Below are 11057 nucleotides of genomic sequence, written 5' to 3' on the forward strand. Positions count from 1 at the left end.
GCCTATCAATGATCAAGAACCATTTGACAGAGCTCGAAACWTAATCCAGGTGTGGAAAGCTCCTAGAGACTTATCCAGAAAGACTCTGAAATCACTGCCAAAGGTGCTTCTACAAAGTATTGAGAGTTGCTTCTACAAAAGGTGCCTCTACAAAGATGTGTGAATACCTATGTAAATTAGATATTTCTGTATTTCATTTTCAATAAATGTGCAAAAATGTCACTTTTCATTATGGCGTATTGTGTGTAGATGGGTGAGAGAAAACAATTTAATCCATCCACAGTATTCAGCCCTAGACTTTTTCCACATTTTGTTGTGTTACAGCCTGAACTCAAAATGGATTAAATTGTTTCCCCCCCTCTTATTTCTCTCTTACAGCCTTATTCTAAAATAAATAAAKAAATAAATAAAAATCCTCTGAAATCTACACACAATACCCCATAATGACAAATCGAAAACAAGTTGACATTTTTGAAAATGAAAAAGGGGATATTATTTACATAAGTATTCAGACCCTTTGCGATGAGACTCGTAATTGAGCTCAGGTGTATCCTGTTTCCATTGATCATCCTTGAGATGTTTCTACAACTTGGAGTCCACCTGTGGTAAATTCAATTGATTGGACATGATTTGGAAAGGCACACACCTGTCTATATTAGGTCCCACAGTTGACAGTGCATGTCAGAGCAAAAACCAAGCCATGAGGTCGAAGGAATTGTCCATAGTGCTCCGAGACAGCATTGTGCCAAGGCACAGATCTGGGGAAGGGTACCAAAACATGTCTGCAGCATTGAAGGTCCCAAAGAACAGTGGCCGTCATCATTCTTAAATGGAAGAAATTTGGAAATACCAAGATTCCTAGAGCTGGCCGCCCGGCTAAACTGAGCAATCAGGGAAGAAGGGCCTTGGTCAAGGAGGTGACCAAGAACCCGATGGTCACTCTGACAGAGCTCCAGAGTTCCTCTGTGGAAATGGGAGAACCTACCAGAAGGACAACCATCTCTGCAGCACTCCACCAATCAGGCCTTTATGGTAGAGTGGCCAGACGGAAGCCAATCATCCTCAGTAAAAGGTACATGACAGCCCGCTTGGAGTTTGCCAAAGGCACCTAAAGGACTCTAAGAACATGAGAAAMAAGATTCTCTGGTCTGATGAAAACAAGATTCAACTCTTTGGCCTGAATGCCAAACGTTACGTCTGGTGGAAACCTGGCACCATCCCTACAGTGAAGCATGGTGGTGGCAGCATCATGCTGTGGGTGTGTTTTTCAGCCGCAGGGACTGGGAGACTGGTCAGGATCCAGGCAAAGATGAACGTAGCAAAGTACAGAGAGATCATTGATGAAAACCTTCTCCAGAGTGCTCAGGCTGAGGCAAAGGTTCACCTTCCAACAGGACAACGACCCTAAGCACACTGCTAAGACAACACAAGAGTGGCTTAGGGACAAGTCTCTGAATGTCCTTGAGTGGCTCAGCCAGAGCCCGGACTTGAACCCGATCTAACATCTCTGGAGAGACCTGAAAACAGCAACGCTTCCCATTCAACCTGACAGAGCTTGAGAGGATCTGCAGAGAAGAATGGAAAAACTCCCCAAATACAGGTGTGCCAAGCTTGTTGCTTCATACCCAAGAAGACTTGATGCTGTAATCGCTGCCAAAAGTGCTTCAACAAAGTACTAAGTAAAGGGTCTGAATACTTATGCAAATGTTATATTTCAGTTTACATTTAATTTATAAATCAGCAAAAAAAAAAAAGATTTTTTTGTTTTTTGCTTTGTCATTATGGGGTATTGATGAGAAACCCCCCGATTTAATCAAATTTTACAATATGGCTGTAACGTAACAAAATGTGGAAAAGGTCTGGGGTCTGAATACTCTCTGAAGGCACTGTATGTGCAGAGTCAGGAAGGATATTAGGAGTGCAAGGGAAAAGGAGGGAGATGAGGTGTGAAGAATGTTATACGGTGATGATGGCGAGAGTGTATCGGGGGTTGACAAACACAGGAGGACGGTTTCCAGGTGCTGGTGAATGAGGGAGGTCTCTCTGTTAGAGCCAGATGTATATGTATAGCAGGTAAAGTGTTAAAACCTACTTGTGACAATACTGCATCAGTCTCAATGCATCTGCTAATCTCCTTTCGGTCATGGGATGGACGGAGGTAGAGTAAGTGGATGTGTGTGTGTTTGTGTGTGTGTTTGTGTGTGTGTGGGGGTGCAGTTGGGTGAGTGTGTGTGTGTGTGTGTGATGGTGCTTTGCCTGGATGAGCTAAGGAGAGCAAGGGAAGCAGAAAATGTAGCCTACGTGAAAATCTATTTTATGGCAATGGAGACAGAGAGGTGGTCAAATCCCGGAAAAAAACTAGGCACCAGGAACCTGTTAAATGATCCCAGGAGAAGAAGGCTCATAACTGTTGAACAGTCATGTGACGTTAAGAAATGAATGAACATGCAGTAATGCAACATCTCCAGTACTGTATCAGTCTGCATCATTGATACAATGGTGCAGTGCTATAGTTTGTGTGACTAAACAGCCTTTCGAAACCAATATCTGACCACTGAGCCACACGTGTGCCTCACGTGCATGTGGGGGTCACCAGTTCACATATGAGTGGCCGGCACACCTCAAGGTCCGACTGTAGCCCTTTCATCCCTGGGGTTACTGACGCACGAGCACGGGGGGATGCTGGAACGGCACAGAGGCGATACTGCTGCCTAGCTCAAATGATTTAAAAATGGAGGGAAAGAGAGGGAGTGCAGGGAGAAAAGTAGGGAAGAAAGGAAGCTGCAGGAAAGGAGGATAATAGGTTGCAGCGATAGGCTGCTCTCTCCTGTTGTGTCTGCCTAGCAACAGTGCCAAGCCACTCACCAGTGGTTTGGCCACTGTTGTCATGGAGACCACACACACACATATGTACACACATACAGTTTTCCGCTCCTGAAGGAGAAGTGATTCAAAACTCATAAACAGCAATACACAGAGTGACGTTTGACATTTGTAGTGCTCGTCATCGTTCCCCAGCTCCAAAATTATCATCTAATTGAGTCTTTATTTATACAGAGTAGACGCAATTCCCTCAAGGTTTTGCATCGCTATGTTTTATCATGTACCGAAATGCAATTGCTTCTTTCCTGCAGGTAGAGTTTTTTTGTGTCCTGCATGAACACTCTGAAATAAATCAAATCAAAGTTTATTTGTCACGTGCGCTGAATACAACAGGTGTAGACCTTACAGTGAAATGCTTACTTACAGGTGCTAACCAATAGTGCAAAAAAGGTATTAGGTGAACAATAGGTAGGTAAAGGAATAAAACAACAGTATAAAGACAGGCTATATACAGTAACGAGGCTATAAAAAGTAGCGAGGCTACATACAGACACTGGTTAGTCAGGCTGATTGAGGTAGTATGTACATGTAGATATGGTTGAAGTGGCTATGCATATATGATGAACAGAGRGTAGCAGTAGCATAAAAGAGGGGTTGGCGGGTGGGACACAATGTAGATAGCCCGGTTAGCCACTGTGCGGGAGCACTGGTTGGTCGGCCCAATTGAGGTAGTATGTACATGAATGTATAGTTAAAATGACTATGCATATATGATAAACAGAGAGTAGCAGCAGCGTAAAAGGAGGGGTTGGGGTGGGGGGGCACACAATGCAAATAGTCCGGGTAGCCATTTGATTACCTGTTCAGGAGTCTTATGGCTTGGGGGTAAAAACTGTTGAGAAGCCTTTTTGTCCTAGACTTTGCACTCCGGTACCACTTGCCATGCGGTAGTAGAGAGAACAGTCTATGACTGGGGTGGCTGGGGTCTTTGACAATTTTTAGGGCCTTGCTCTGACACCGCCTGGTGTAGAGGTCCTGGATGGCAGGCAGCTTTGCCCCAGTGATGTATTGGACCATACGCACTACCCTCTGAAGTGCCAGAGGCCGAGCAATTGCGGTCAGAGGCCGAGCAATTGCCATACCAGGCAGTGATACAACCGGTCAGGATGCTCTCGATGTTGCAGATGTAGAACCTTTTGAGGATCTCAGGACCCATGCCAAATCTTTTTAGTTTCCTGAGAGGGAAAAGGCTTTGTTGTGCCCTCTTCACGACTGTCTTRGTGTGTTTGGACCATTCTAGTTTGTTGTTGATGTGGAGACCAAGGAACTTGAAGCTCTCAACCTGCTCCACTACAGCCCCGTCGATGAGAATGGGGGCGTGCTCGGTCCTCCTTTTCCTGTAGTCCACAATGATCTCCTTAGTCTTGGTTACGTTGAGGGATAGGTTGTTATTCTGGCACCACCCGGCCAGGTCTCTGACTTCCTCCCTATAGGCTGTCTCGTCGTTGTCGRTGATCAGGCCTACCACTGTTGTGTCGTCTGCAAACKTAATGATGGTGTTGGAGTCGTGCCTGGCCATGCAGTCGTGGGTGAACAGGGAGTACAGGAGGGGACTGAGCACGCACCACTGGGGAGCTCCACTGTTGAGGATCAGTGTGGCAGATGTGTTGCTGCCTACCCTTACCACCTGGGGGCGGCCCGTCAGGAATTCCAGCATCCAGTTGCAGAGGGAGGTGTTTAGTCCCAGGATCCTTAGCTTCGTGATGAGCTTTGATGGTACTATGGTGTTGAACGCTGAGCTGTAGTCAATGAATAGCATTCTCACGTAAGTGTTCCTTTTGTCCAGGTGGGAAAGGGCAGTGTGGAGTGCAATAGAGATTGCATCATCTGTGGATCTGTTTGGGCGGTATGCAAATTGGAGTGGGTCTAGGGTTTCTGGGATAATGGTGTTGATGTGAGCCATTACCAACCTTTCAAAGCACTTCATGGCTACAGACGTGAGTGCTACGGGTCTGTAGTCATTTAGGCAGGTTGCGTTTGCGTTATTGGGCACAGGGACTATGGTGGTCTGCTTGAAACATGTTGGTATTACAGACTTAAATCAGGGACATGTTGAAAATGTCAGTGAAGACACCTGCTAGTTGGTCAGCACATGCCCGGAGCACACGTCCTGGTAATCCGTCTGGCCCCGCAGCCTTGTGTATGTTGACCTGTTTAAAGGTCTTACTCACGTCGGCTACGGAGAGCGTGATCACACAGTCGCCTGGAACAGCTGAAGCTCTCATGCATGCCTCAGTGTTGCTTGCCTCAAAGCGAGCATTGAAGTGATTTAGCTCGTCTGGTAGGCTCGTGTCACTAGGCAGCTCGCGGCTGTGCTTCCCTTTGTAGTCTGTAATAGTTTGCAAGCCCTGCCACATAAGACGAGCGTCGGAGCCGGTGTAGTATGATTCAATCTTAGCCCTGTATTGACGCTTGCCTGTTTGATGGTTCGCCGCAGGGCATTGTAGGATTTCATGTAAGCTTCCGGGTTAGAATCCCGCACCTTGAAAGCGGCAACTCTACCCTTTAGCTCAGTGCAAATGTTGCCTGTAATCAATCCATGGCTTCTGGTTGGGTTATGTACGTACAGTCACTGTGGGGACGACGTCCTCAATGCACTTATTGATAAAGCCGGTGACTGATGTGGTGTACTCCTCAATGCCATCGGAAGAATCCCGGAACATGTTCCAGTCTGTGATAGCAAAACAGTCCTGTAGTTTAGCATCTGCTTCATCTGACCACTTTTTTATAGACCGAGTCACGGGTGCTTCCTGCTTTAATTTTTGCTTGTAAGCAGGAATCAGGAGGATAGAGTTGTTGTCGGATTTATCAAATGGAGGGCGAGGGAGAGCTTTGTAAGCATCTCTGTGTGTGGAGTACAGGTGATCTAGAATTTTTTTCCCTCTGGTTGCACATTTAACATGATGATGGAATAGTTAACATCCTAATGACAAGAGAACGAACCGTTTAKACCATCATCAAACTAATTCCATATAATGAGAGTACAAGACAGTGTGCAGGAAGGAACAACAGCGGAAAGAGCAACAGCAGACAATATGTTGTATTTTAMACTGAGAGTGCAGGCTGATTTGGAGCTGCAGTCTAGGCTACCAACTGAGCYCTAGTGCACACTGAGACCTCCATTAGGGGTAATTGTGGCCTTCCTGCTCTGTCTGATGAGTGGAGAATATGTAGCCCCCACCATCTCATGTGCTTCCTGTACAATTTTCATGCATTTACATTTGAGTAATTTAGCAGACGCTCTTACAGTAGTAAGAACATACATTTACATACTTTTTTCATACTAGTCCTCCGTGGGAATGGAACCCGCAACCCTGGCGTTGCAAGTGCCATGCTCTACAAACTATGCTACACGGGACGACACCTGGGGCCGCATGGCAAATGGCCCAGGAACACAAGAACAATACTTGAGGGCAGGTCAGTCCTCCCCCTGTCAAGAGGAAAGAAATCTCTCACGCACAGACGTAAGCAGGTTTATCAAATCAAGCACATAGCCATACAATCTCCATAGACAAACATTGGCAGTAGAATGGCTTTACTGAAGAGCTCAATGACTTTCAACGTGGCACCATCATAGGATGCCACCTTTCCAACAAGTCAGTTCGTCAAATGTCTGCCCTGCTAGAGCTGCCACGGTCAACTGTAAGTGCTGTTATTGTGAAACGTCTAGGAAACGTCTAGGAGAAATAATGTCTCAGTTGCGAAGTGGTAGGCCACACAAGATCACAGAACGGGACCGCTGAGTGCTGAAGCACGTACTACCGAGTTCCAAACTGCCTCTGGAAGCAACGTCAGCACAAGAACTGTTCATCGGAAGCTTCATGAAATGGGTTTCCATGACCGAGCAGTCACACACAAGTCGAAGATCACCATGCGTGATGCCAAGTATCAGATGGAGGTGTGTAAACCTCGCCGCCATTGGACTCAGGAGCAGTGGAAACGCGTTCTCTGGAGTAATGAATCACACTTCTCCATCTCGCAGTCTGACGGAAGAATTTGGGTTTGCCGGACACCAGGAGATCGCTACCTGCCCTAATGCATAGTGCCAACTGTAAAGTTTGGTAATGGAGGAATAATGGTCTGGGGCTGTTTTTCATGGTTCGGGCTAGGCCCCTTAGTTCCAGTGAAGGGAAATCTTAACGCTACAGCATACAATGACATTCCAGACGATTCTGTGCTTCCAACTTTGTGTCAACAGTTTGGGGAAGGCCCTTACCTATTTCAGCATGACAATGCCCCGGTGCACAAAGCGAGGTCAATACAGCAACGGTTTGTCGAGATTGGTGTGGAAGAACTTGACTGGCTTGCACAGAGCCCTGACCTCAACCCTATTGAACACCTTTGGGATGAAATGGAACAGCGACTGCGARCCAGGCCTAATCGCCCAACATCAGCCCGACCTCACTAACGCTTGTGGCTGAATGAAAGCAAGTCCCTGCAGCAATGTTCCAACATCTAGTGGAAAGCCTTCCCAGAAGAGTGGAGGCTGTTATAGCAGCGAAGGGGGGACCAACTCCATATTAATGCCCATGATTTTGGAATGAGATGTTCGATGAGCAGGTGTTCACATACTTTTGGTCATGTAATGTATGTCCTACGGAGCCATTGTACCGACTTCCTGTTATGATGAATATTACTTCACTACAAAGTGAAGTGCTGTCATTATGTCTGGCCAATCAGACAGTGTGAGTGGATCTGGGACAGAGACCGGAGAATTATGGGTTTTCAGCTAGCCAAACAAACAAACAAACCAATGCACACACGCCTAGCACAAACATACACTCAAACACGCTCTCTCTCGCACCCACAAGCTCTCTCTCTCACACACACACACACACAAACACGGACACATAGACTTACATGAATGCGAGTCCCAGATAGTTGGCAGTGCTGCCCCAGTACATAGGGTTCTCAGTTACATTGAAGGGGAAACCTTTCACTTTCTCTTCCATCAGGATCCCAAAATAGTCACCTGGAAGAAACACACGTACGTACATAAGATATTCAATACATCACACTGTAGGTGACCAGATACACTACCCACCACTACCCTCACAAGCCACACTGATCAGCTTTAATATTGCAGATAGATTGTGGCTCTATTAATGTTATTGTCTGCATCATTTCCAATCACCAATATACACTGAAAAAAATATAAACTCAGCATGTAATGTGTTGGTCCATGTTTCATGAGCTGAAGTGAAAGATCCCAGAAATGTTCCATATGCACAAGAAAATTGCACACATTTGTTTACATTCCTGTTAGTGAGCATTTCTCCTTTGCCAAGATAATCCATCCACCTGACAGGTGTGGCATATCAAGAAGCTGTTTAAACAGCATGATCATTACACAGGTGCACCTTGTGCTGGGGACAATAAAAAGTCACTATAAAATGTGCAGTTTTGTCACACAATACAATGCCACAGATGTCTCACGTTTTGAAGGATTGTGCAATACGTATGCTGACTGCAGGAATGTCCACCAGAGCAGTTGCCAGAGAATTGAATGTTAGTTTCTCTAACATAAGCCGACTCCAACGTCATTTTAGAGAACTTGTCAGTATGTCCAACCGGCCTCACAACCGCAGACCACGTGTAACCACACCAGCCAAGGACCTCCACATCCAGCTTCTTCACCTGCAGGATCGTCTGAGACCAGCAAYCCGTACAGCTGATGAAACTGAGGAGTATTTCTGTCTGTAATAAAGCCCTTTTGTGGTGAAAAAACGAATTCTAATTGGCTGGGCCTGGCTCCCAAGTGGGTGGGCCTATGCCCTCCCAGGCCCAMCCAAGGCTGCGCCCCTGCCCAGTCATGTGAAATCCATAGATTAGGGCCCAATTGATTTATTTCAATTGACTGATTTCCTTTTATGAACTGTAACTAAGTAAAACATTTAAATTGTTGCATGTTGCGTTTATATATATTTTTCTGTATATTTCTTTGTAAATATATAGTAAATATATTATTTTAAATACTGTATATATATTTTTAAACAACCCCTCCCCTAATTGGAGTAAACTAATGGATAACAATACTTAGGTTTCTTCGTCCCGCTTATAAATACTATATACATTTTACAGACCATATATTTTACATCAGTTATATTTTGTTTGTTTTTAGTCYGAGCCGTCAGCTACCCTTAACCCCTCCCATCTATCTCTTAAGACCATCCAGTTTTGATTTCTAACTGCCATATATGTATTTTCCACTCTGTGCTGTAATGTTTTACAAAAGTTCTGAACCTTAATATGCTCATAGTTTCTACAGGTTGTAAATTAAAGAAATAGTTTTGCTAAGAGTTGTATTATATTACTGATTGATTGACTATGACTTTTCAAATCACCCAGAAGTGCTATTTGCAGAGTTAGCTCCTAATAAATGTTGATCTTTTTTAGACCATTCCTGAACCTTCCACGAAAAACAAGCCACATATGGGCAGTACCAAAACAAGCTACATATGGGCAGTACCAAAACAAGCTAGAAATGGGCAGTACCAAAACAAGCCACATATGGGCAGTACCAAAACAAGCCACATATGGGCAGTACCAAAACAAAGCTACATATGGCAGTACCAAAACAAGCTACATATGGGCAGTACCTACAAAACAAGCTACATATGGAGACAGCTAACCAAAACAAGTGATCTAATGATTCTGTCTCTTTGCAACAAAATCTGCAGAGCTGGGATGGTTGTATCCCCCGTATTATATATATATATATATATATATATATAATATATATATATATATATATATATATATAAATAAATTTTATTGATTGCAAGAATTTTATTAATTATATTAATAAGTTTTGAATCCGGCGTCGTTTTATGCATCAATTCATAAACCATGTGCCATGGAATCGGTACATCGAAAATCTCCTCCCAACTATTTTGCAACCTGTATGGCGCAGCTGTACATTTTTTGGTCCTTAAATAAAAAAGTACACCAGTTTTATTTATCACAATCTTTTACCAATTTTGGTCTTTAATGCAGGACAGACAAGTTCCTTATCTTCTCCCCCTTCCACTTGCCTCCTCCATTTTTGTGGTAATGCTGCAATCAGTTGGTTGTAACTTCGGATAGAGCAGACATTTCCATATATTTTTGTTAACTGCATGTGCCATACATTAACTCCACCAGTTCGATTTATGATATAAATTGACAAAGAAAAAAWAAATCTAAAAAAATCATGTTTTTTTAAAATCAATTTGTATGTTTGAGATGAACCATAATATTTGTTCTGTCTTCTCGGGTGGAATAAAACCAAAAAAATGGTTTTAAAAATAGCGATATTTTGGAGATTCATTCATTTTCAAAAGGCCATTCTTGCTAATCTGCTAGAGAACCAGTTCGGATTTAAGTATAGTTTTGTATGACTGAAGCCTTTAGTGAGAGGTCTAATGCATGAATATTTAATAATTTCTGCCCGCCGAATTCATATTCATTATATAAATAGGCCCGTTGAATTTTGTCTGGCTTGCCATTCCAAATAAAGTGGAAAATGTTTTGCTCATGTAATTGAAGTGATCATTCATACAAGTACGAATGATTATATGAATATAAAAGTACAGAATATGTTGACTTTTGTATCAGGGTGCTAATGGCTAAATATTTTGGCTAGGTGGATGGTTATAAAATGGAGGAAGGTGGAGGGAATGTATGAGTGAGGCTGGTGGCAGGAGTCTCTGATCTGGGGCATAACTCAGTGAGCACCTGGCTGCCGACTGCATAACCTGCCAGTGGGAGCTCTCCCACCATACACAGACTACACAAAAAAGCACTATTATGGTTGGTTTGGCAACATCTCTGGATTATTGCATTAGGGGTATACTATGAAGTTACAGTTGAAGTCGGAAGTTTACATACACTTAGGTTGGAGTCATTAAAACTCGTTTTTCAACCACACCACACATTTCTTGTTAATAAACTATAGTTTTGGCAAGTCGGTTAGGACATCTACTTTGTGCATGACACAAGTAATTTTTTCCAACAATTGTTTACAGACAGATTATTTCACTGTATCACAATTCCAGTGGGTCAGAAGTTTACATACACTAAGTTGACTGTGCCTGTAAACAGCTTGAAAAATTCCAGAAAATTATGTCATGGCTTTAGAAGCTTCTGATAGGCTAATTGACATCATTTAAGTCAATTGGAGGTGTACCTGTGGA

The 11057-nt window shown here is 43.7% G+C and overlaps 1 protein-coding gene across 8 annotated transcripts in view; it reads right to left on the reverse strand.

Moving 5' to 3' along the window:
- Window positions 1-11057, reverse strand: part of pemt (phosphatidylethanolamine N-methyltransferase) — a 105223-nt gene that overhangs the window by 16924 nt on the left and 77242 nt on the right. For all 8 annotated transcript variants that reach the window (XM_024007973.2, XM_024007969.2, XM_024007972.2 and 5 more), the window contains exon 5: window positions 7744-7855. In XM_024007973.2, the coding sequence (XP_023863741.1) occupies window positions 7744-7855 (112 nt within the window). The remainder of the gene's footprint in view (window positions 1-7743; window positions 7856-11057) is intronic.

The sequence above is a fragment of the Salvelinus sp. IW2-2015 genome, linkage group LG18 (genome assembly GCF_002910315.2).
Source record: "Salvelinus sp. IW2-2015 linkage group LG18, ASM291031v2, whole genome shotgun sequence".
In the NCBI taxonomy this organism is placed as follows: Eukaryota; Metazoa; Chordata; class Actinopteri; order Salmoniformes; family Salmonidae; genus Salvelinus; species Salvelinus sp. IW2-2015.